General features: G+C 59.8%; 2 protein-coding genes across 2 annotated transcripts in view; one reads left to right on the top strand and one right to left on the bottom strand.

Moving 5' to 3' along the window:
- The window catches only part of LOC119097553 (glycosyltransferase-like domain-containing protein 1), a 46,399-nt gene extending 32,275 nt beyond the window's left edge, over positions 1–14,124 (top strand). The window contains exons 2-10 of the mRNA XM_037220586.1: positions 584–680; positions 978–1,095; positions 1,492–1,659; positions 1,954–2,071; positions 2,519–2,637; positions 11,410–11,551; positions 12,521–12,633; positions 13,266–13,407; positions 14,074–14,124. Of these exons, the coding sequence (XP_037076481.1) occupies positions 614–680; positions 978–1,095; positions 1,492–1,659; positions 1,954–2,071; positions 2,519–2,637; positions 11,410–11,551; positions 12,521–12,633; positions 13,266–13,407; positions 14,074–14,124 (1,038 nt within the window). The 5' untranslated portion in view covers positions 584–613. The remainder of the gene's footprint in view (positions 1–583; positions 681–977; positions 1,096–1,491; positions 1,660–1,953; positions 2,072–2,518; positions 2,638–11,409; positions 11,552–12,520; positions 12,634–13,265; positions 13,408–14,073) is intronic.
- A 556-nt stretch (positions 14,125–14,680) lies between these two features.
- ATPCL (ATP-citrate synthase) overlaps positions 14,681–21,166 on the bottom strand; it is a 28,290-nt gene continuing 21,804 nt past the window's right edge. Inside the window, 8 exon segments of the mRNA XM_037219339.1 lie at positions 14,681–15,995; positions 16,477–16,558; positions 16,985–17,061; positions 17,551–17,747; positions 18,111–18,254; positions 18,955–19,260; positions 20,041–20,135; positions 20,545–20,688. Of these exon segments, the coding sequence (XP_037075234.1) occupies positions 15,914–15,995; positions 16,477–16,558; positions 16,985–17,061; positions 17,551–17,747; positions 18,111–18,254; positions 18,955–19,260; positions 20,041–20,135; positions 20,545–20,688 (1,127 nt within the window). The 3' untranslated portion in view covers positions 14,681–15,913.

Raw genomic sequence — 21,166 nt, 5'->3', positions numbered from 1 at the left:
ACGCCAGATCTTACTTGGCTGCAGGTGTTTTATGCGTGACCGCGCGCCCACCTCCTTCAAACGTCGTTTATACGCCATTTATCACACAGCACTGCACATAGCAACGGGTGCGTTGAGAAGGACTCCAGTGGGAAGCCTTCTGATATGAGAACGTCTCCAGTTGGAAGCCTTCTGGTATGAGAACGTCTCCAGTGGGAAGCCTTCTGACATGAGAACGTCTCCAGTTGGAAGCCTTCTGGTAGAGGCAAATGAACCGCCGCTCTCATTTGGGGAGGGAATACGCTGCTCTTCACTGGGAGGGAATACACTGCTGCCGCGCTCCGCCGCGTCGGCGTCGGTATCCGGGGCGGGCGAGCAGGGCGGGGGCAGAGATGCATACATGATAGCCACTTGTGATATCGATACCTTATTGCGTCTCATTTACGTAAAGGGCTGTGGATGTGTCTGTGACTCGAGCTGACCAATTAGAGCCAAGGCGTTGCCCTCAGGACCCCATGCTCGGGGAATCCCGGCGACTGAGGCTGGCTCTTGTTTTTGCTCGGTGCCCTGTACGTCACCCTGCCGACACCTACCCTGTCGGCAGGGAAGTCGGCGGTCGGCCGCGAGCGGCGCTATGATTCTCCTCGTGGAGGTGTTCTACGCCGGCTCCCACCGCCAGCTGATCACCACACTGACGCAAGGTTGGTAAGCCGGCCGCCAGCGGGTCTCCTGCGCGCGCTGGGGTCCGCGGATGACCGTGACGGGTGATGCGAAGATCGCTTGTGTAATGGAGGGTTCCAGCGCCGTGCTGTGCCGTCGGAGGGCCTCCGCGTGCGTTGGTCCCGCGAATGCCGCCAGTTCATATGTGGCGGTTGTTGTGACTCCAGACAGGCAGACACCATCCGTGCAACCTGCTTTGTGGCCCTGCGCCGTGTCGTGCCGCCAGCACCTGGTGACCTATCTCCGCGTATGAGCTGACCTGACCTGTGTCGCGGCAGGTCTGCAGCTGGACGAGCGCAGCTGCCACCTGACGACCATGTCGGGCCGAAAGTGGCACTGGCGGGCGAGGACCTCGGCGCTCCACCTGGCTGAGGTTATCCCACGCCAGCAGTTCAGGTGAGAAACACGGCACTGTCGCGGCTGTCGGCCGTAGCGCCAGGCTCTGGTGCTAGGATGTCAGGTTATGCAACAACGAATTCAACACTCGGCTGTGAAGCGTTGGAACTGTACTGCCTATAGCCATGGCATGGCATGATTATTTTTATTGGTTTCCGCCATGTCACGTTCGCTGTGTGATGTGCTAGACCTGGCGATCGAAACGGTCGTGGGTTAAGTTATTGGACCGGGCGCAGCATTTACGTCAACCGGTGAGCCCGCCTGTGCCTGTCGCGGCTCCCGTACGGTGGCACGCCTACGCCCTTCTGCAACACGCTCCTCGTCCCGGCCCCGGCACCCAACACGACCGATGACGTCACCGCGTGGGGAGGATGACGTCACTGCGCGTGCTGGCAGCGTGCTGTTCACGTCATCGGTGACGCCACTGGCCGAGCTGTGCGGCCTCCGGCCGGACCTGGCCGCGCCACACAAGGTGCTCTATTTCCACGAAAACCAGCTGGTATACCCGGTGCGGAAGCGGACCGACACGGACTTCCAATACGGCTACAACCAGATCACTGCCTGGTGAGCGGCGGGGGGGGAGGGCGGCCGCCGGTGGACGGAGGGAGCCGAGCCGAGCCGGAGCGGCGAGGAGCGCCGCCAGCCGAGTCGGGGCGGCGCTTCGCTGCGCTCGCCAGCGGCCGCTGGATGTGTGTCGATGTGTGTGAAGGGGGTGAAAAGTGATGGTGGGTGGCAGATGCTGCTGACCCCGTTACCATTTGTAAGGCATAGATATCACAGTGACCTCGGTGTGTGTTTGCAGACAAGTGCCCGTGAAGACGGCAGTGGGATTGTAACGCATTAGGAACAATGTTTCAGCTTGGTTGCCGACGAGGTCGTCTTCAATTCCGGGTATAACATGGAGTCGTTTTTGGGCAATATAAACCATTTCATGAAGACACAACCGGACTATCGCCCCAAAGGACTGGCTGATAAGGTACGCTGGCGTCAACTAGTTGTCCGATGCCAAGTAGCCGCCAACTGTAGCTGGAACATAATGTTTTGCTTAGCATGTGACTGTTAAGACCGATGTCACGCGCGTCCTGTCCAGCTGACGCGAAACCATTGTGAGCCCATCAGCGCTGGGTCCTGTCGTGTGTGATTACTGAAACCGTCTACCACGATGATGACGGGTCGGACTGGTGTGGGTCTGGGGCAGCCCACAAGTGGTCGTCGTTTGTTTTTTATTGTTGCGCCTGCCAGGATTATTAACATCGCCACACTCCGCTGGCGTTGGGTGTCAGTAAACGCTGACTGCATTTGGCATCGAACCTCCCGATTTGGAGCCCTACACCTTCATCACTCGCCCACTTGTGCCCTTGGACCAGGCACCAGCACGAGACGCCAGCGGCGGCGCGGCGCTGACATTGGTGGCCGTTTACAGATTCGGTCCAAGTGCCGTGTGCTGTACTTCCCGCTGTGCCTGCCGGGGGTGGCGCTGGGCGCGCGGCTCGGGGAGTCGGCGGAGGACCGGCCCCTGCACATCCTCTGGCCGCACCGATGGTGAGTGGTGCCACTGACCCCTGCACATTCTCTGGCCGACCAATGGTGAGTGGTGCCACGCCCCTGCACATCCTCTGGGCCGCTACCAATGGGAGTGGTGCCACAGGCCCCTGCACATCCTCTGGCCGCACCGATGGTGAGTGGTGCCACTGACCCCTGCACATCCTCTGGCCGCACCGATGGTGAGTGGTGCCACTGACCCCTGCACATTCTCTGGCCGCACCAATGGTGAGTGGTGCCACAGGCCCCTGCACATCCTCTGGCCGCACCGATGGTGAGTGGTGCCACTGACCCCTGCACATTCTCTGGCCGCACCAATGGTGATGGTGGCCACAGGCCCTTGCACATCCTCTGGCCGCATCAATGGTGAGTGGTGCCACAGGCCCCTGCACATCCTCTGGCCGCACCGATGGTGAGTGGTGCCACTGACCCCTGCACATCCTCTGGCCGCACCAATGGTGAGTGGTGCCACAGGCCCCTGCACATCCTCTGGCCGCACCAATGGTGAGTGGTGCCACAGGCCCCTGCACATCCCCTGGCCGCACCGATGGTGAGTGGTGCCACTGACCTCTGCACATTGTCTGGCCGCACCAATGGTGAGTGGTGCCACAGGCCCCTGCACATCCTCTGGCCGCACCAATGGTGAGTGGTGCCACAGGCCCCTGCACATCCTCTGGCCACACCGATGGTGAGTGGCGCCACAGACCCCTGCACACCCTCTGGCCACACCGATGGTGAGTGGCGCCACAGACCCCTGCACACCCTCTGGCCATACTGATGGTGAGCCCCGCAGGGGCACCGGCTTCGGTCGGTGTAGGGGACTAGCGCCCCCTCGGGTCCCAGCTCCGGTAACGGTGGACAGCGCAAGCTGTTCCTCTCAGGGCGTAGCGACCCTGCCGGTACGTGAGCTCCTGTTCCTTGTCCCGCCCGCTCCTTCCACTTTACCCCCACTCCCGCATCCGGCCCTATCACCACTCCTCATCCTCGTTTTATCGGGGTCGCCGTGCCCCCTCGCCCCCCGCAGGGCACCGGCTTCGGTCGTCGGTGTAGGGGACTAGCGCCCCCTCGGGTCCCAGCTCGGTAACGGGTGGACAGCGCAAGCTGGTCCTCTCAGGGCGTAGCGACCCTGTCGGTGCGTGAGCTCCTGCTCCTTGTCCCACTCGCTCCTTCCACCTCACCCGCACTCCCACATCCGGCCCTATCACCATTCCTCATCCTCGTTTTATCGGGGTCGCCGTGCCCCCTCGCCCACGTCCCCGGGTTGATCGGATCCTGGTGGCTGAGGGGCGCGTCGTGCGGGTCAGTCACGGCACGTCCCAACATTCCACTTTGGCCAGAATATCCGGGGGCGTGGGGGGTCCGTGGGGCCCCACACGGGTCTAGCGGCTTGTCGCTCGCGTTGCGATTGGGTGCTCTTTGTGGGTCTCCGCTTGGGGCACCTGACCGCGCGCAGCGGCTTAAGGGGTCAAGGGGTGGCGGCGCTGAACCACGGTCAGGACGGGGAGGGGTCTCCCCGGTTACACCTGGCCGTGCGGGAGGCGTCGTTCGCCCCGTATAGCACCGGGGTGGCCCTGGCGGTACCACCACCCCCTGGGTGAGTGGGCCGTCCCCCAGTTGGGCTCCGAGGTGGGTGGGGAGCCTCGGTGCCGAATACTTAAACCGTACACCTATGGCAACTTCAAATAAAAAAACACCCGCACCCCGAAAGGGGGGCGGACAGAGGGTACAGGAGGTAGCGCATCAGCGTCTACCCCTCGAATCTTGATTTTTCGAGGCGCCGAGAAGGCGCTGTCTTCCCTTTCGCCCTTTCAAAGGCGAAATGGGTGTGATCGTTTTGGAAAGGTGCTCCGATGTGATAAGCTGAAGGACGGTGGGATCGAGGTCGAGTTTCAGAATGGAGAGGACGCGAAACGGGCAATGACTTCGGATAGGTTTGTGTACTGCGTGCGGGATGCGGAAGGGAAAAAGGACGTGTCAGTGGCGATGACCGTTGAGGTTCACAGGACAAAAAACTCTTCAAAGGGTATCATCAACTGCTTTGACTTGAAAGATGTCAGCGAGGAGGAGATAGTCGACGGCCTTGCCGAGTTCGGAGTGACAGATGCTCGCCGCATCAAGGTGCGCAGGGGTGCGGAGTTGGTCCCCACCAACAATATCGTACTGACTTTTAATCGTCCTGACATACCATCTGAGTAAAGGTAGGCTATGTGAAGGTGAAGGTGCGCCTTTTTATTCCGAACCCCATGAGATGTTTTAAGTGCCAGATGTTTGGACACACGAGGGATTTCTGCCGTAACCAGCCAGCATGTGGCAAGTGTGCTTCTCCGGAGCACCCGAGCGATCAGTGCACTGCAGCGAACCCGTGGTGTGTGAACTGTGGGAAAAACCAGAAACCTCACTCCACTTTTGATCGCGCATGCCCGGCGTACGCCAGAGAGAAGGAGATCATCGCACTAAAAACCACGAAGAACATCTCATTTCGGGAAGCAAGGGACTTATATGAACTGAGCCACCCTAAGACATCATATGCCACGGCGGCCAAGGCCCATGTCCCACCTGAGGTCTCCTTAGACCAGATGACTGGAACGCAGTTCATTAAACTGCTTACATCGTTCGGGCTGTCGGTTGTACCGGCGTCTCAGGTGCACGCCACAGCATCGGCAACACTGTCGTCCCCCGTCTCGTTGGCACCTTGTGCCCCCTCTGAGGCACAGGCCAGCGCGCCAGTTGTTACCTCGCCGCCCCACCCCACACCAGCCGAAAGCAATGAGTGGACCGTGGCCCGCCGGAGCCGAACCTCTCGGTCTTCGCCAGTAAGCGCGCGATCACCGGCTTCACAGCCGTCCTCCCCAGGAGCATCACGTCCTACAACCCTGAGTGAGACGTTGGGACGGAAACTGGACAACCTTGAGCGCCAAGAGGCGGAGAGACGGGCGCGCGAGGCAAAACGTGCACGCCTTCAGGAGCAGGAGAGGGCAAAGGCAGCCAGTCGGCTGTCGGGTGCGGGCCCCGGGCCTGCTCCCACGGGGGAGGTAGTCCCACCTCCCCGAAAGCGTGTGGAAGCTCCCTCAGGCCACTCCGACTCGCGGAGAGACCCGTCTATGGGTGCTCCACCACCACCGCCGCCTAGGACCACGGCGTCGCCCGCGCCGGCTCAGTTTAGGACGGGGCGTCCGGAAAAGCGTGGACCGCCGGGGCCGATTTCGCCAACAGATGGCGGTAGTCCCCGGATCCGACCCAGGATCCGCCCGATCTCTTCGGGTTCTGACGACAAAACCAACAACCATGGGCCAGGCTCTAGCGCTGCTGAGTTCTTTTAAAACCTTACAGTGCTTTTAAAGCCTCTTCATTCAGTCAGTTTTACAGTGGAACTGTAGAGGTGTAAGGTCAAGCACCCAGGACTTGCAGACAGTTTTAAGCACGCACTGCCCGGTAGCCGTGTGTCTCCAGGAGACCAAGTTGGAGCCTGATGCGGCCTTCAGCCTGAAAGGGTACACTACCTTCCGCACTGACATGCGAACAGACACCGTTGCTTACGGTGGCGTTCTTTTGGCTGTACACCAAAGCGTACCTACGCGGCGTCTGGTGTTGAGAACAGACTTGCAGGCTGTCGCAGCAACGGTGAATTTCAACCGCCGCACCATAACTGTCTGCTCTCTCTACTTGCCACCTGGGGTTTCATTTCCATCTGGAGGACTACGAGACTTAGTCTCTCAACTTCCTCCCCCTCTACTCGTTTTAGGCGATTTTAATGCACATCACACTGTGTGGGGGTGTGCTTCCACGAACACTCGCGGGAGACTATGTGAGGCTCTCGTGCGTGACGAAGGTCTTTGCGTTTTAAATACAGGATCAAGAACGCATTTTACATTGCCATCCGGACAATCGTCGGTGCTAGACCTGAGCATTTGTAGTCCGCAGTTGGTACCACACTTCACCTGGGATGCTTCAGAGGACCCCCTTGGAAGTGACCATTTTCCGGTCTGGGTTCGGTACCGTGGTGGTACTGTTCTTGGTGCTCGACCTCAGCGTTAGAATTTCAAGAAGGCGGACTGGAGGGGATTTGAGACTCGCCTGGACGAAACGTTTTCCAACGATTTCGACTCTGCAACTCCGACTACGGAGGAATTTACGTCTCTCGTGTTGGATGCGGCGAAAGGATGCATTCCGCGCACCTCCGGATGCCCTCGTCGTACCCCTGTACCCTGGTGGGGCGACGAGTGTCGCGACGCTATTCGTGCACGTCGGAGAGCTTTTAGGGCTTTTGACCGGCACAGCAGCACATTAAACCTCTTGGCTTTCAGGCAAGCACGCGCGGCCGCACGCCACACTATACGAGAGGCGAAACGTGCATCGTGGCGCAGCTACGTCAATTTACTAAATCGCCACACGCCGACGTCACAGGTATGGGGCCGCATTAAGCGAATCGCTGGACTGCATCCAGCAGTTTCCCTTCCCGTACTGCGAGTGGGAAGTCAAGACATCACTCACCCAAGTGATGTGGCAGAAGCCATTGGGGAAGCCCTGTTAGACCGTTGCCGAAATGGCACCTGCGATGCACGGTTTTTGCGGCACAGGGCACGATGTGAAACTTCGCAGGTTAAGTTTTGTACAGATGACGTCCTGACGTACAACAAACATTTCACTATGATGGAGCTTCAAGCGGCCATTCGCTCGCTGCGTAGTGTAGCGGAGGGGCCCGACCTCATCCACAATGATATGATACGGCACTTTCCTGCCCGTGTACTACGAGCGTTGCTGGCAGTTTTCAACTGCATATGGGTGTCAGGTGACTTCCCGCCAATCTGGCGAGAAGCAATAGTAGTGCCTATTTTAAAGCCCGGGAAAAGTGGGACGAACGCTCTTGACTACCGCCCGATCGCCCTCACATCTTCGCTTTGTAAGCTCATGGAAAGAATGGTGAATGTGCGGCTCTCGTGGACTTTAGAACGCCAGAACTTTTTCACGAATGCTCAGTGCGGATTCCGTAAGAACAGGAGCACGATCGACCATATCTAACTCTTGATACCGCAGTGCGAGCCGGATTTAGTAGCAAGCGTCATACCGGCGCCATCTTCTTTGACATAGAAAAAGCTTATGACACCACATGGAGACATGGAATTATGATGAAGTTACTCGATTGTGGCATCCGTGGTCACATGGGAAAGTTTTTACAAAACTTTCTGACTGACAGATTCTTTCGGGTGCGTGTTGGTTCTTATCAATCCGACAGGTATCCACAGGACAATGGTGTGCCTCAGGGCAGCATATTAAGTGTCATTCTTTTCGCAGTGATGATAAACGACATAGGGGACACGCTTCCACATGGGATCAGCCGTTCTCTGTTTGTGGACGACTTCGCTATTTGGTGTAGCTCATCGACCACTCGCACGATGGAGCGACAGCTGCAGCTGGCTGTCACACGTCTGGAGAAGTGGAGTGTGCTTAACGGTTTCCGGTTTTCTACATCGAAGACAACTGCAGTTCATTTCTGTCGTCGTCGCCGTCACTGTCCTGATATGGAAATCAGGCTGTATGGGCAACGCGTCGCCAATGAGAATACCGCGAAATTTCTCGGTATACGCTTTGACCGACGCCTAACATACCGTGAGCACATCAGAAATCTCCGCGACAAATGTTCATAATCTCTTAACATCCTAAGGTGCGTGGGACGTACGTCATACGGTGCTGATAGGAGACACTCTTACTCCTATACCGCTCCCTGATTCGTTCAAAACTTGACTACGGCTGTTTTATCTACGACAGCTCATCAGACCTGATCAAACGTACTCTGAACACGGTGCATCACGCCGCACTCCGTATCGCCACAGGGGCTTTTCGGACATCGCCCATAGACAGTCTTCTGGTGGAGGCTCACGAGCCCCCACTAGCATTGCGAAGGCAGATGCTGGGACTGCGCTACACGTGCAAGCTGGCGCAGTTCCCAGATCATCCCACCTACAAAGCAGTGTTTTCGCGTAGCTTACGAAGGCTTTTTCTACGTCAACGGTCACCTAAAACTTCTCCCTTCTGTGTACGAATGAGAGAGCTTTTAGATGCGAGCGGCCTGAACCTACGGCTTGTCATCAGACCTAAACCCATGGAGACTGCTCCTTGGGAGCTAGCATCGCCAAGAGTGGATGTCTCTCTATCAAATATGCAAAAGCAACGTGTCCTCATGACGGAACTCAGAGGCGCAGCCTTAGAGCATATAGCCCCCTTTGACGGGTACATGATGACTTATACAGATGGTTCGAAGACGGATGCAGGTGTAGGGCGCGCTTTTGTGTGCGGATCCATAACACGGCCATTCACATTGCCTTCACACGCGTCGGTCTACACTTCCGAGCTTACAGCCATCAGCAAAGCTCCCTGTTTTATTGAAGTGGGCGATAGCAATCTGCATTTAATTCTTTCCGACTCCTTGAGCAGCCTGCTGGCTGTTAGCGGCTTCTCCCCGTCGAATCCACTGGTTCAGGACATTCAATCTCGTCTTAGCTCACTGGATCGAGCAGGAAAAACGGTCGTTCTATGCTGGATCCCAAGTCACGTGGGGATATGCGGAAATGATATTGCTGACGCGGCAGCAAAGCGCGCCACGACAGGGACTAGAATTCCTATAACACCACTACCTGCTCAAGACATGTACCCCGCAGTGTCGCTGTTTATGCAGAAGCGATGGCAGTTGTACTGGAACTCGCTGAGCGCCAACAAGCTGCAGTCGGTGAAACCCCGCATTGGATTATGGCAGTCGTGCTTTCGGGACAATAGGGTGGAAGAAGTTGCCCTTTGCCGGTTACGCATAGGTCACACATATGCTACGCACCGTCACCTGCTATTGGCTGGCGACAGACCATGCTGCGGTCGATGCTCTGATCCACTGACCGTGCATCACGTACTGGTCGCTTGCCGCCACCTTACTGCAACGAGAGCGCAGTTTTTCGGACGCCACGTCCAGAGTCGCACGCTATGCGACTTTTTAGGGGATTCTTCGAACATCGTCGGGTTTGGTAAAGTGCTCCAGTTCCTCCGCGCTATAGATTTTCCTGTAATCTTCTCATCATGATGCTAGGGCCGATCATCATGGCTCTATAGGGTGACCTGATTGATGCACTTCTCTGATTGACGGCTCTGCATGAATCGATAGTTATGGGCGCTGCATGACCTCTAGCAGTGGATGCGCCCTAAAACTCCAAATCATCATCATCACTGATGGTGAGTGGTGCACAGACCCCTGCACATCCTCTGGCCACACCGACTGTGAGTGGTGCCACAGACCCCTGCACATCCTCTGGCCACACCGATGGTGAGTGGTGCCACAGGCCCCTGCACATCCCCTGGCCGCACCGATGGTGAGTGGTGTCACAGGCCCCTGCACTTCCTCTGGCCACACTGATGGTGAGTGGTGCCACAGGCCCCTGCACTTCCTCTGGCCACACCGATGGTGAGAGGTGCTACAGGCCCTGCACATCCTCTGGCCACACCGATGGTGAGTGGTGTTACATGCCTCCTACCGCGGTAGATGGGTGCCGCCTTCTTGGGTTCAACTCGTGCCCTGGCTGGGCCCGGCAGCTGTCTGAGTCTTTTCCAGTTAGAACCATTCCTATCTCCAGTCTCTTGGTTGGCGTGAACGAACCGCCACTGTCAGCCAGTAAGCTCATCACAGCCAGTAAGCTCATCAGAGCCTCTGGCTGTGAGGGTCAAGAGGAGTTTGCGAGATGTGACATCAGAAGCAAGGGCACCACTCGTGTGATAGGCCCACCATGCCCGCCATGGGGCCTCCCAGCACCGATCTGCGATTTCTCGCTTCATCTCCCGGCCAAAAGATTGACAAGTGCTGAGGAGTTTCGTTCTGAGTTTCTCCAGCGTATGTGCGCCGACTACAATGCGTACTTTCGCATGTACATAGATGGCTCAAGGTCTGAGACAGACACAGGATGTGCTGGAGCGTGCGACAGCTAGACGAAATGATTTACACTGTCTTTTTTGTTTGGCTTTTACCGCTGAACTATTCGCAGTTAAGGAAGCCTTAGCCGCTGCGGTGGAGCAACGAATGGAGCGGCTTTTTATTCCGGTCGATTCCTCGAACAGCATTCTAGCCACTCATGACTTGAAAACAGCACACGTCTTATCAGACCAGGTCATGCGATTTATTGCATCCCTCGAACGGATCGGTAAGCGTATTGCCTTCGGTTTGTCGCCTGGACATGCCGACGTTCCTAGGAACGACAAGGCGGACACTGCGGTAAAGGAGGCAGCAGTCGGAACTCACACTCGCTCTTTCCGAGCGCCGCTCTCTGACTTCAGGCGGGCGCTGTCAGCTCTTTTAAAGATAGATTGATAAAAGGCATGCGATTGAAAGAGCACTGACAACCACAAAAATGCGCGAAGCAAGCTTAGGGCCATCAAGTCAAACCTAGGCGAATGGCAGTCCTCTCATCGTTACATTAGAACGGAGGAAGCTATATAAGACATATATATATATATATATATATATATATATATATATATATATATATAATGTGTTATATAGCTTCGAGACGCGCCCCAAGCCATGCGCAGCCGTGTGCTCTGGGTGTGCACACAGGCGCCGTTCTGACGGGCCGAGGTTGAGTCGCCCGTTCCGTCTCGCTGTCGGGCCAGGGTCTTGCCCCGTCTTACTTCCCCCATGCCCAGCACCACACTGCTGTGAGCGCGGCGCTGCCGAAGGGCGACCCGGTGCCGTCCGCGCTGCTCCGCCGTTGCCAGTCCTGACGCCGCCTCCTGATACAGGGAGCATGACAAGAACCCGGCACTCTTCTTCGAGACGATGACGCAGCTGCACGAGGAGGGCCTACCTTTCCGGCTGTCCGTGCTGGGCGAGCGGTGCGACGAGGCACCTCCGGAGTTCGAGCGCGCCCAGCGCGAGCTGAAGGTGAGGTCAGGCGCGAGCTGACATTGAAGCCCGGGGTGAGCTGACGGTGAGGTCCGGAGCCAGCGCGAGCTGACGGTGACGTCCGGGGTGAGCTGACTGTGAGGTCAGGGGCCAGCGCGAGCTGACGGTGACGTCCGAGGTGAGCTGACTGTGAGGTCAGGGGCCAGCGCGAGCTGACGGTGACGTCCGAGGTGAGCTGACTGTGAGGTCAGGGGCCAGCGCGAGCTGACGGTGAGGCCCCGGGGTGGGCTGACGGTGCGGTCCGGCGCGAGCTGACAGTGACGTCCGGGGTGAGCTGACTGTGAGGTCCAGGGCCAGCGCGAGCTGACGGTGACGTCCGGGGTGAGCTGACTGTGAGGTCCAGGGCCAGCGCGAGCTGACGGTGAGGCCTGGGGTGAGCTGACAGTGAGGTCAGGTGCGAGCTGACGGTGAGGTCCGGCGCGAGCTGGCGGTGAGGCCGGGCGCCACTGTCGGGGCGCCGCCGGCTCCAGCCGAAGTGCGCCTCTTCGGCCGACGCTTGGTGGGCGTCAGGATGGCGACGACACTGAGTGCATGAGCCGGCGACGACGAGACTTGCTCCCGTGGTGGGTGCTAACGCGTTGATCTGTTTCGCCTGGTCAAGTCAAAAGTGCGTCGGCAATATCTTTCGCATCAGGTTAGAACGCTCGAAAAGCAAAGTTTTCGTGAACAAGCGCATGGATACCCACATTTAAATCCGCTGAACACTGGCGCCGCTGTTCGCTGTTCAATGCATTTAGGCTTTACCAGCGCGTGGAAATAGTCTTGGAGCCACTTGTTTTTTGCTTTAGGAATAAGGCTTTATTTCGTCAATATTTTTTGGTAATTGTTCTTACTGTAACGCTTTAAGGTTGGAAGATGTCTGCCCCGGCCGTCTGTGTCGCAGGGACCCTCTACTGACCGAGGCCGGTAACTCCTTTAAACAGCGATGCTCATCCGCTCTCGTTTCAGGATCACATTGAAAACTGGGGCTACCTGGAGTCCAAGGAGGACTACTGGAAGGTGCTGAGGTCCGCTGACGTCGTGGTCTCCACGGCCGACCACGAGTTCTTCGGCGTGGCTGTGTGAGTCCCTCCCGCCAGCGCAGACGCCAGTGGCAAAGTCTTCCGTGCTGCGTGTATACCCCGCCCAGCTTGAATTAGCGTCAGCTGGCGGTTCTGTACCGCGGCCGGTGCCGGGACCGCCAGGATGTTGTTTGGTGGTGCGCATCGCCATCGGATGTCCTCTCCCTGCGCTTACTGTGTTAGACACCCGTTCACTAGTCGGAGCTCACACTCGATCGATTATTCCCCTGCTTGTCACCAGCTCCCCGTCTGTCAGAGATGGCAGCTGGCTCCGCCTGAGAACGGGGCGTGTAGTCGCCTACGTTGGCCGCCAGTCCCATCAGGCGGCGCGGCCGGGCGACCGCTCTCGTCGGGCGCCGTCCGCTGACCCCCCCCCCCCCCCGCCCTCTGGCAGGCTGGAGGCGGTGGCGAGCGGCTGCACGCCACTTTGCCCGTCCGCCCTCGTCTATCCGGAGTGGTTCGAGGCGCGCCACCCCTTCTGCTGAACCCCCCCCCCCCCCCCGCCCTCTGGCAGGCTGGAGGCGGTGGCGAGCGGCTGCACGCCGCTGCCCGTCCGCCCTCGTCTATCCGGAGTGGTTCGAGGCGCGCCACCCCTTCCGCTGAACCCCCCCCCCCCCCCCGCCCTCTGGCAGGCTGGAGGCGGTGGCGAGCGGCTGCACGCCACTCTGCCCGTCCGCCCTCGTCTATCCGGAGTGGTTCGAGGCGCGCCACCTCTTCCGCACGGCCGGCCAGCTGCTGCGGCGCCTGCGCCAGTGGTGCCGGCGCCCAGGCGCTGCGCGCGCCGCCGCCGCCGCCGACGGCGCGCCTGCTGCCCTGGCTCGTCGGTTCGGCTGGCCGGCGCTGCGCGGTCAGTACCGCGCGCTGCTCCGGCTGCCGGCCGACCCCGCTCGTGACGAGGGCGGTGACTTGGACGGCGGCGCCGTGGAGCCATCCAGTGACGCCGGGGGGCAGGTGAAGGGGAAGGCTGGTGATGAGGACGCGGACGGTGAGGAGGCCGCGGGGACACACAGCGACGCTGGGACGGCGGTGCGTGCGGGTGACGAGGACAGAGTAAGCGATCAGTCGGCAGGGACGCCCGGTGGTGTCGGGGTGGCGGTGCGTGTGTCGAATTGTAATCGCGTGGATCACCGAGCGGTCGCGGTCGCGGGAAGTGCAAGCCGTGGTGGAGAGGATGTTCACACTCCGTAGCTATGTTATGCCGCTCCTGACGACTCCAGTCTAGTCACAGCTCAGCTTGAGAGCACGGGCCCACAGAAGAGAGGGCGTCTGGGCTGGGGGGTGAAGACCCATCCAGTCTGTCTCCGAACTCGTGATGCTGGACATGTGATGCTCCTGTGATGTGTTACTGCCATTCGTTTACGACTTGCTGGGAACCCAAATCTCGCAAACACTAGTGATTGGCGCAAACTGATCTGACATCGGCGCGCCCGTGGGCTCCAGGCATCAGCCAGTGGTCGGGGGTCAGTGGTAGCTGTGGTGTCGGTGATGTAGAATTCGACAACAAAGCCTCAAAGTGCGTTCATGTAGGTACGTGCAGGTCAATAGAGCGGAACCCAAGCTTGTTACACTGTTGATGTGTGTTGAGTCGTTTGATGAACGACATTTAACTTCCACGCAATGGTTTCATACCGTACGAGGACTCCTGCGAATAAAAATGAACAACTAATGAGGTGTGTAAGACTACGGCATCAAACGATGTGCACAGGAGAGCTGAGCCCACTCTGGGAGCGCAGTTAAACTGCCCCAATGTGCGAAGAGACAAAGAGTAATTTAGCTGCCCTTGGCCCCATGAGTCAAGTTTCCCAGCTGATTTCCGTGACAAGTCTCACTTTACCGGCCTGCGAATCTGATGCTTGACGCTGTCTTACAAGAAGTGATGCACAATCATTCTCCCCATGAGGGCTCAAGACACTTGCGGAATGTTTCAACAGTCATCGGGTTTCGGAAGCGGGCGATGGCGGCAGGGATACGCGAACGCTAGCTGGCGACGGCACCACGCAGTTCACTGGGTTCAGCCAGAATCACTGGTGCCCCACACGCGGCCGGCAACATTTTGCATTTTTATTGTGCATCTACCAATCACCACGTAATATTAACATCAACAATGATCACACCACAGGGCCGCTCGCCTGCCGCCAAACGATACGGAAGTCTCCCGACACCCGGGCAGCGACACAGCTGCCCCGGGCAGTGGCCGGCCGCACCGACCGCCGCCTTGAACAGGAGGAAGCGCCGCTCCGCGCACCCGGTAGGAGCGGCGCGCGGAGGAAGGCGACGCAGGTCGGTGCACCGCCGCGCGGCCGGACCGCGGGCGGGTTCAAGCCAGGGGGGGCAGAGGGGCAGCAGGGCCCCTCGTCACATGGCAACACCAGTGAAAAGGAGCACCTGCCCCACTTGCGTCCGTTAGAAAATGCTTGGGTGGAGGTGACGCGTTTCTGGCCTCCATCCTCCCCCCCCCCCCCCCAGTCATACGATGCACCGTTGACCACACGCATCATCCAATTTGGCGCTGGGCGCTTCCCTGTGTCAACCGTAAATTTCCCGCTGGTAAACAGGTAAGTTGGAACACACCGAAAAGTTGGAACACTGAGAAACGGCAGCCTTTGCGCGGATTTGATACCACGCTCCTAGCGAAGCAAGGACACCCTACGCCCACGACAGAACGCCGTAAAAGCATCGACAAGCCACTCCGTCCTCGGGCAGCCACCCTGGCGGACAACGCACGAACCTCACCAGCATCTACCGCGGACCGCCTGCTACAGCGCGGCTACGGGCGCCGCTTGAACACCGAGACACTACAACACCCAGCGCTGGCAAGGACCGAACGCGGCCCGACAGCGGCCAAGACACGCTCTGATATGTTTCGTTTCGTTCAGCACTTCTAGTTCCCTTCGTCCGTGTGCGCCCGCGCCCCGCCGAAGCCGGCTGAGAGCGATGAGCTCTCCCTGCCGCCGCCCCCTCCCCACCCCCACGGGCCGGAAGCGGCCCTGGTCTTTTCTGGGCCAAACGCGCACTCATCCGCGAACCTAAACATTTGAACATCTAAAATAAATAACTCGCCACTATTGGGTACCACGATGTGCGAAGGACCGTTAAAAGCAACCCCGATCGCGGCGAACTAAAAGCAGCCAAGATCTCGCTCCATTACCTGCGATCCAGCGGGAAACTAACAGATCTGCGACGGAACAGCACGCCGTTCCCGCAGACAGCGAGGGCATTTCTACAAAAATAGCATAATCTCGCCGGAGCCGGCCGGCCGGCCAGTCACGTGGTCGCGCGCTCAGCTGACGGAGCACTTGGCCTCGTCGGCGCTGGCGGCGGGCGGCGCGCCGGGTGCGCCGGGGTCGCCGCCGCTGTAGACGCTGGAAACGGGCGGCCGTTACCAGCGCGACGGGCTGCGCGCGCCCAGCCAAGCCCAGCCCTCCCCGCCCGACAGTGCGACCCCGGACCGGCGACATCGGCAGTAGCCCCCCCCCCCCCCCATGACCAGCGTCCCCCCCAAAGGTGCGCATGCGCCGGCTCCTCGGCCGAGGACGTGCAGCCGAACCTGGCCCCGCATGCGAGGGAGACGACCGGCGAGCCGCAGCCGCGGTCGCCGTCACACGGACAGACACGGAGGAAGTCGAGAGAGAGAGCGCAGGCGCCGCCGGTCGGCTGTGGAGGAAGGACGGCCGGCTACGGAGAGCTGGCTACGGCACGGCACGGCACGCTGCTGGAGGCGGCGCGGCGGGGCCCGCCACATGCCCGGCCCGTCCGGCGGCCAGGTGTGTCAACCGCCACCGCAGGGCGCCCGCAGCGCATGCGCCCTACTGCTGGGCGCCCTCGAAGTTGTAGGCCTCATACTTCTCGGGCATCACGTAGCTGATATCATCCCACGGGTGCCGGTACAGTCCCTGCTTCAGGCGCTTCTGGTCCAGGTAGTGGCCTGCGGCAGGACGCGCGTGGTCAGCAGGAGTAGAGGGTGCAGCGTGCGCCTAACGGGCATACTCAGTTGCGCAATGCTTCGGGTGATGACACGGAAAGAGCGGCGGGAAGGCAGTCTGAGCTGCAGGGCAGCGGCACTGCTCCACAGACCGCTGCTGCAGCTGGACGCAGCGGACCGGCAGTCAGCAGCGGTCACGGAGCGACGCGGTCGGCGTCTGCGCCCAAACGCCGCCGGCCGGACGGCAGAAGCTGTCTTCCAGCGCGGCGGGGTGGAACACAGCTTACGCGGGCCTCAGCACAACGCCTGCACACGGCCTGCGCTAAGTCCGCTGGCCAGCTGTGCGGCTCAGCGGTTACCAGTCCTCGGCCACCCCAGCTGCGGGATGTGGCCCGCTCCGGAGCGTCCGCGGACGCCAGCGGGACTCACCGATGAAGCCGATGCTGCGACCCAGGACGAACAGGCCGTTCAGGACCCCGATTTCCACATACTCCTGGGCCTCCTCACTGCCGGAGCACAGAGGCGCGGCGATGTGACGCGAGCAAAGAGGAGTGGGCACACAGGGAGGCCGCGGTCAAATACGGTACGATCTAGCAGGGCACAACCTGAACGGAGGACACAACCAGGCAAAACGTGCTTGCAGCAATACCAGCCTGGGTTGAAGCAGGGACTATTCGCGCATGCCACGAACATCAACAAGAATTTAAGGGGCTCAGTTAACTGAGCCGGTGCGCTACAATGCCAATGACGAGATTTTACCAGCATCGACGAACGTGCTCGACATAATTATTGAGCTCCATGGTACGAGACACCAGTCGCCTCAGCTGCTGCCTCGCTATGAACATCTGCTTACGTCACCGCTGGCTGCAGACAACAATGTGCACGCGTCTGCGGCCCACGTAACATGTTGGACCAAGAGGCGTGCGCCGGCGGATGGCTTGGCGTACTTCTGGCGGTGTCGACATGACAGTCACCGCTGCTGGTGGAGAGCTTACGTCGTGAAGATGCCAGAGTTGCGCAAGAGGTCGACGAAGCTAGTGGCGATGACGCCGTCCACGTTCAAGATGAGGTTGGGCTTCTTGGACGTGGTGATCTTCTCCACCTCCAGGGCGTAGTTCAGCAGCGGCGTGGCCGGGAAGTTCTCCTTGACAAAGTTCTTGATGATCTCCACGCGCTTGTCGGGGTTGTTGATCTGGGAACGGAAGAAGCATACATAGTAGGAAGGGACGTCTGCAGACAGCTTCCCTGGCAGATCCCCAGAGTCGTGGGCGGTGGCGCAGTACAAACGGAACTAGCAAACCCTCCACGATAAGGCGCGCACCAAGATCCGAAAAGCCGCTATACACCAGGTGAGCCTTAAACAAACCGCGCTCTGAACATAATAGACCTTAATCAATCGCACTGCCACACTTACCTCCAGCCATCACGCTGTCCAGGTTCATCGTCAGCAGGTCTTCTTTACTCCGTGTAATAAGAATTACCACGGCAAGTGAAAATGAACAATACATCAAATACATGTAACACTCAAGATAGCGCGCGAGTCAGCACTTCTCACCGACTTGACCCTGTGGCCGATGCCCATGATGAGCTGTCCCTTCTTGCGCATCATGTTGACGAAGTCATTGGGGTGCAGGTTGGAGTCGTAGCCTTCGCTGAAGACGCGCGCGGCACCGTCCAGCGCGCCCCCGAACCGATCTCCCTGCGGGCGGAGCGGCCGAGGTCACCATCCGACCTGACCTGGACTCAGCCGGGTGCTGCCACACCCCCGGCAACAGGGCAGACGGCAACACCTCTCCCCTCAGAGGCCGGCGGGCCAGCAAGGAGCTCAACCAACCACAGCATATCAACCATTACCACACCATCGCGTCTCAGTAGGATGGTCGGTCTGGTATAAGTCAGGCATTCTCTCTGTGGAGCAACTGATCATACGTTATTTACATCTTGCGTAGTGCTGTCTAATTGTGACCTGACATCCGTCATTGATGCAAAATGCTCTAAAATGTCGCAAAATTCGTTTCCAATGGCCTGCGTCGTGTGACCAAACTAAAAAGCACTTAACGAGTTAACGCATTCGATGCATTTAATGACCCAGTGACGCATTTAACGGCTAGCTGTTCCGAATTCCGACCAGTCCTACGCTGCGCTGCGCCTCCAGCGCCGCATCTCCCAACAGGCCGCCAGCGCCGCCCCTCCCAACAGGACAGCGACAGCGGCGCCGCCAGCGCAGCCCCTCCCAACAGGACAGCGACAGCGGCCCCGCCAGCGCGGCCCCTCCCAACAGGACAGCGACAGCGGCCCCGCCAGCGCCGCCCCTCCCAACAGGACAGCGACAGCGGCCCCGCCAGCGCGGCCCCTCCCAACAGGACGACAGCGGCGCCGCCAGCGCGCCGGCCACGTACGATGGTGAGCAGGCCGGAGACGAGCGACGAGACGAGGTCCTTGCCGGCGCGCGCCGTGACGATGGTGTTGTGGGCGCCGCTGACCGCCGGGCCGTGGTCGGCCGTCACCATCAGGCACATCTCGAAGTACTTGCAGGCGTAGGGCGGCAGGCGGCGCTGGAACCAGAGCAGGCCCACCACGCCGCCCAGGCCCATGTCCTGGCGCAGCACGTCCGTGATGGGGATGCCGGCGTATATCAGCTCCTGGCCGCGCTCGTCGCAGATGCTTGACATGAAGGAGGCCGGCTTGCGGATCAGCCCCAGCTCCTGTCGCAGCGCAGAGACCCGTTAGTTACTCGGGATGAAGCGGAAGCGGGAGGGGGGGGGGGGGGGGGGCAAGAGGGACAGACTGGCGACGAACGGACAAGAAAGGGACGGTCTAGGGCTAGGAAGAAACACGATAGGGGGTGGGGGCGGGGGGGGGGGGACAGAGTGGTGAGCACAGTCGAAATTAAGTCGTATCAGATGGCTGCAACTACATCCCCAAATATTTCATGAAACCAACGCCACGTCTGTGGAGTTGCGTGGAAAGAACAGACGCACAAAACACCTTTCCATCCAATACTTTGTTGGGATAAGTTCTGTTTATGGCGGCTGGCCAGCGCCTTAAGTTATAAAGCTAGTGCAAGAAGGCGGTTAGTGTTCATCCTCTCAAAAAATATGCATGACAAGGTCGGACCAAAGTGGACTGGAAGGCAGGATAGCCATACAGTTGTCACAGACGTAGCGTAATGTATTTCGAGTAATCCGCCAGGATTGGGCGACAGATATAACGACCCACGACAACGTGGCCTCTGAAACAATTCAATGCCACATAAGACGCCCGTAGCTTTGTCACTGGCCCAAACAGCACCTTTCTGTACCTATATCTGTCTTCCGCATCGCGCTGGCTACAGAGCTACGAACCCCCTCGCCTGAGTGTTGTGAGGCTGTCCAGACTCAACCCTCTGCCCCTGCCAGGCGAGAGCGGTGCGCGCTGGCCAGTCGACGGTCGCATGCCAGCGACCCCTGCCCGCTACGCGATGGCGGCCGCGGCGTGGCACGCACCCGAGCCCAGTTGTAGTCCATGGGTACCGTAGGCGGCGGCACCTCCGGCTCCGGCACAATCACGCCCTTCGACACCAGGTCCTGGTACACAGAGCCTGCCGGGCAGAGGGGGTCACACGGCCGCCGACGGCCGACGCGGGACGGGGCACACGTGGCGTGCATTTTGTTCGTTACTTGGGCCCCCGGACGTGGCGAAGTGACACACGCGCGGCTGCCTTGGCCGCGGTGCGCTGCGACGGGATGGTGGCGGTAAGGCCGTGCAGGTTACGCAGAGCTGTGGTCTAGCGGCGGGAGGCACGCTTAGAGGCGGAGACCAAGTTGGACAAGCGATGGGACCGGCGGTCGGGAAGTAAGCAGTCAGCAACTCGCTGAACCCACAAGGCTAGCACTGGATCGTGGTCGTGCGGCAAGGCAGTGAGGTGGCGGACTGCTGACGTGAACAGGGCGCCGCTCGGAAGATCCGCCGGTCGGGCGGCCGTCGGGCCGTCCCGGGCCCTCACTCACCGATGGTCTCCCCCAGCTGGTCGAACGTGGTCGGCACGTGGGCGCCCGTCTCGGCCAGCGCCCGGTTCTTGGCCACGGCCGTCTCGAGCTCGCCGTTGGCGCAGGCGCCGGCGTGGCCGAACTGCACCTCCGACGTGAACATGGCTGGAAGGGCGCCGGCGTCAGGACGGCGGGGCGGCGGGGTGGCGCCGGACGCCGGACACCGCGCGGCCCGGCGCGAGCACGCGACGGCCGCCGGCTGAGCGTCCCGGACGGGGAGTGTCCCCTGCGGGGCCTCGCGCTCGCTCGACGAAAGCTGGGGCGCGCTGAGCTGCCCGCAGGCGAGATTTGGGCTCGCAGTATACGACAGGCGGGGAATACTTGTGCGATAGCAACTATGAATGGGCTTCTTACGACGGCGAGTGCGAACAGACACACGTAACAGTACGGGAGGCGTCGTCTACAATGCAGAGGGACCAGCACTGTATACAACCCCGTGCCACGGAAGCGCCCCCGAGACGTTGAGGCGATATAACACGTGTAACGCCCGCACATCACACGCACGGGACGGGGAAGTGGCCGGACGTGGAACCAGCTGAGTTTGGCGCGGGGGCGGACCTGCCCGTGGTTTGACCGACTCACT

Source organism: Pollicipes pollicipes, unplaced genomic scaffold, assembly GCF_011947565.3.
Source record: "Pollicipes pollicipes isolate AB1234 unplaced genomic scaffold, Ppol_2.1 Scaffold_4295;HRSCAF=5057_pilon_pilon_pilon, whole genome shotgun sequence".
NCBI lineage: Eukaryota > Metazoa > Arthropoda > Thecostraca > Pollicipedomorpha > Pollicipedidae > Pollicipes > Pollicipes pollicipes.
Note: the sequence above shows the minus strand (reverse complement) of the source record. Positions and strands in the feature narration are given on the sequence as shown.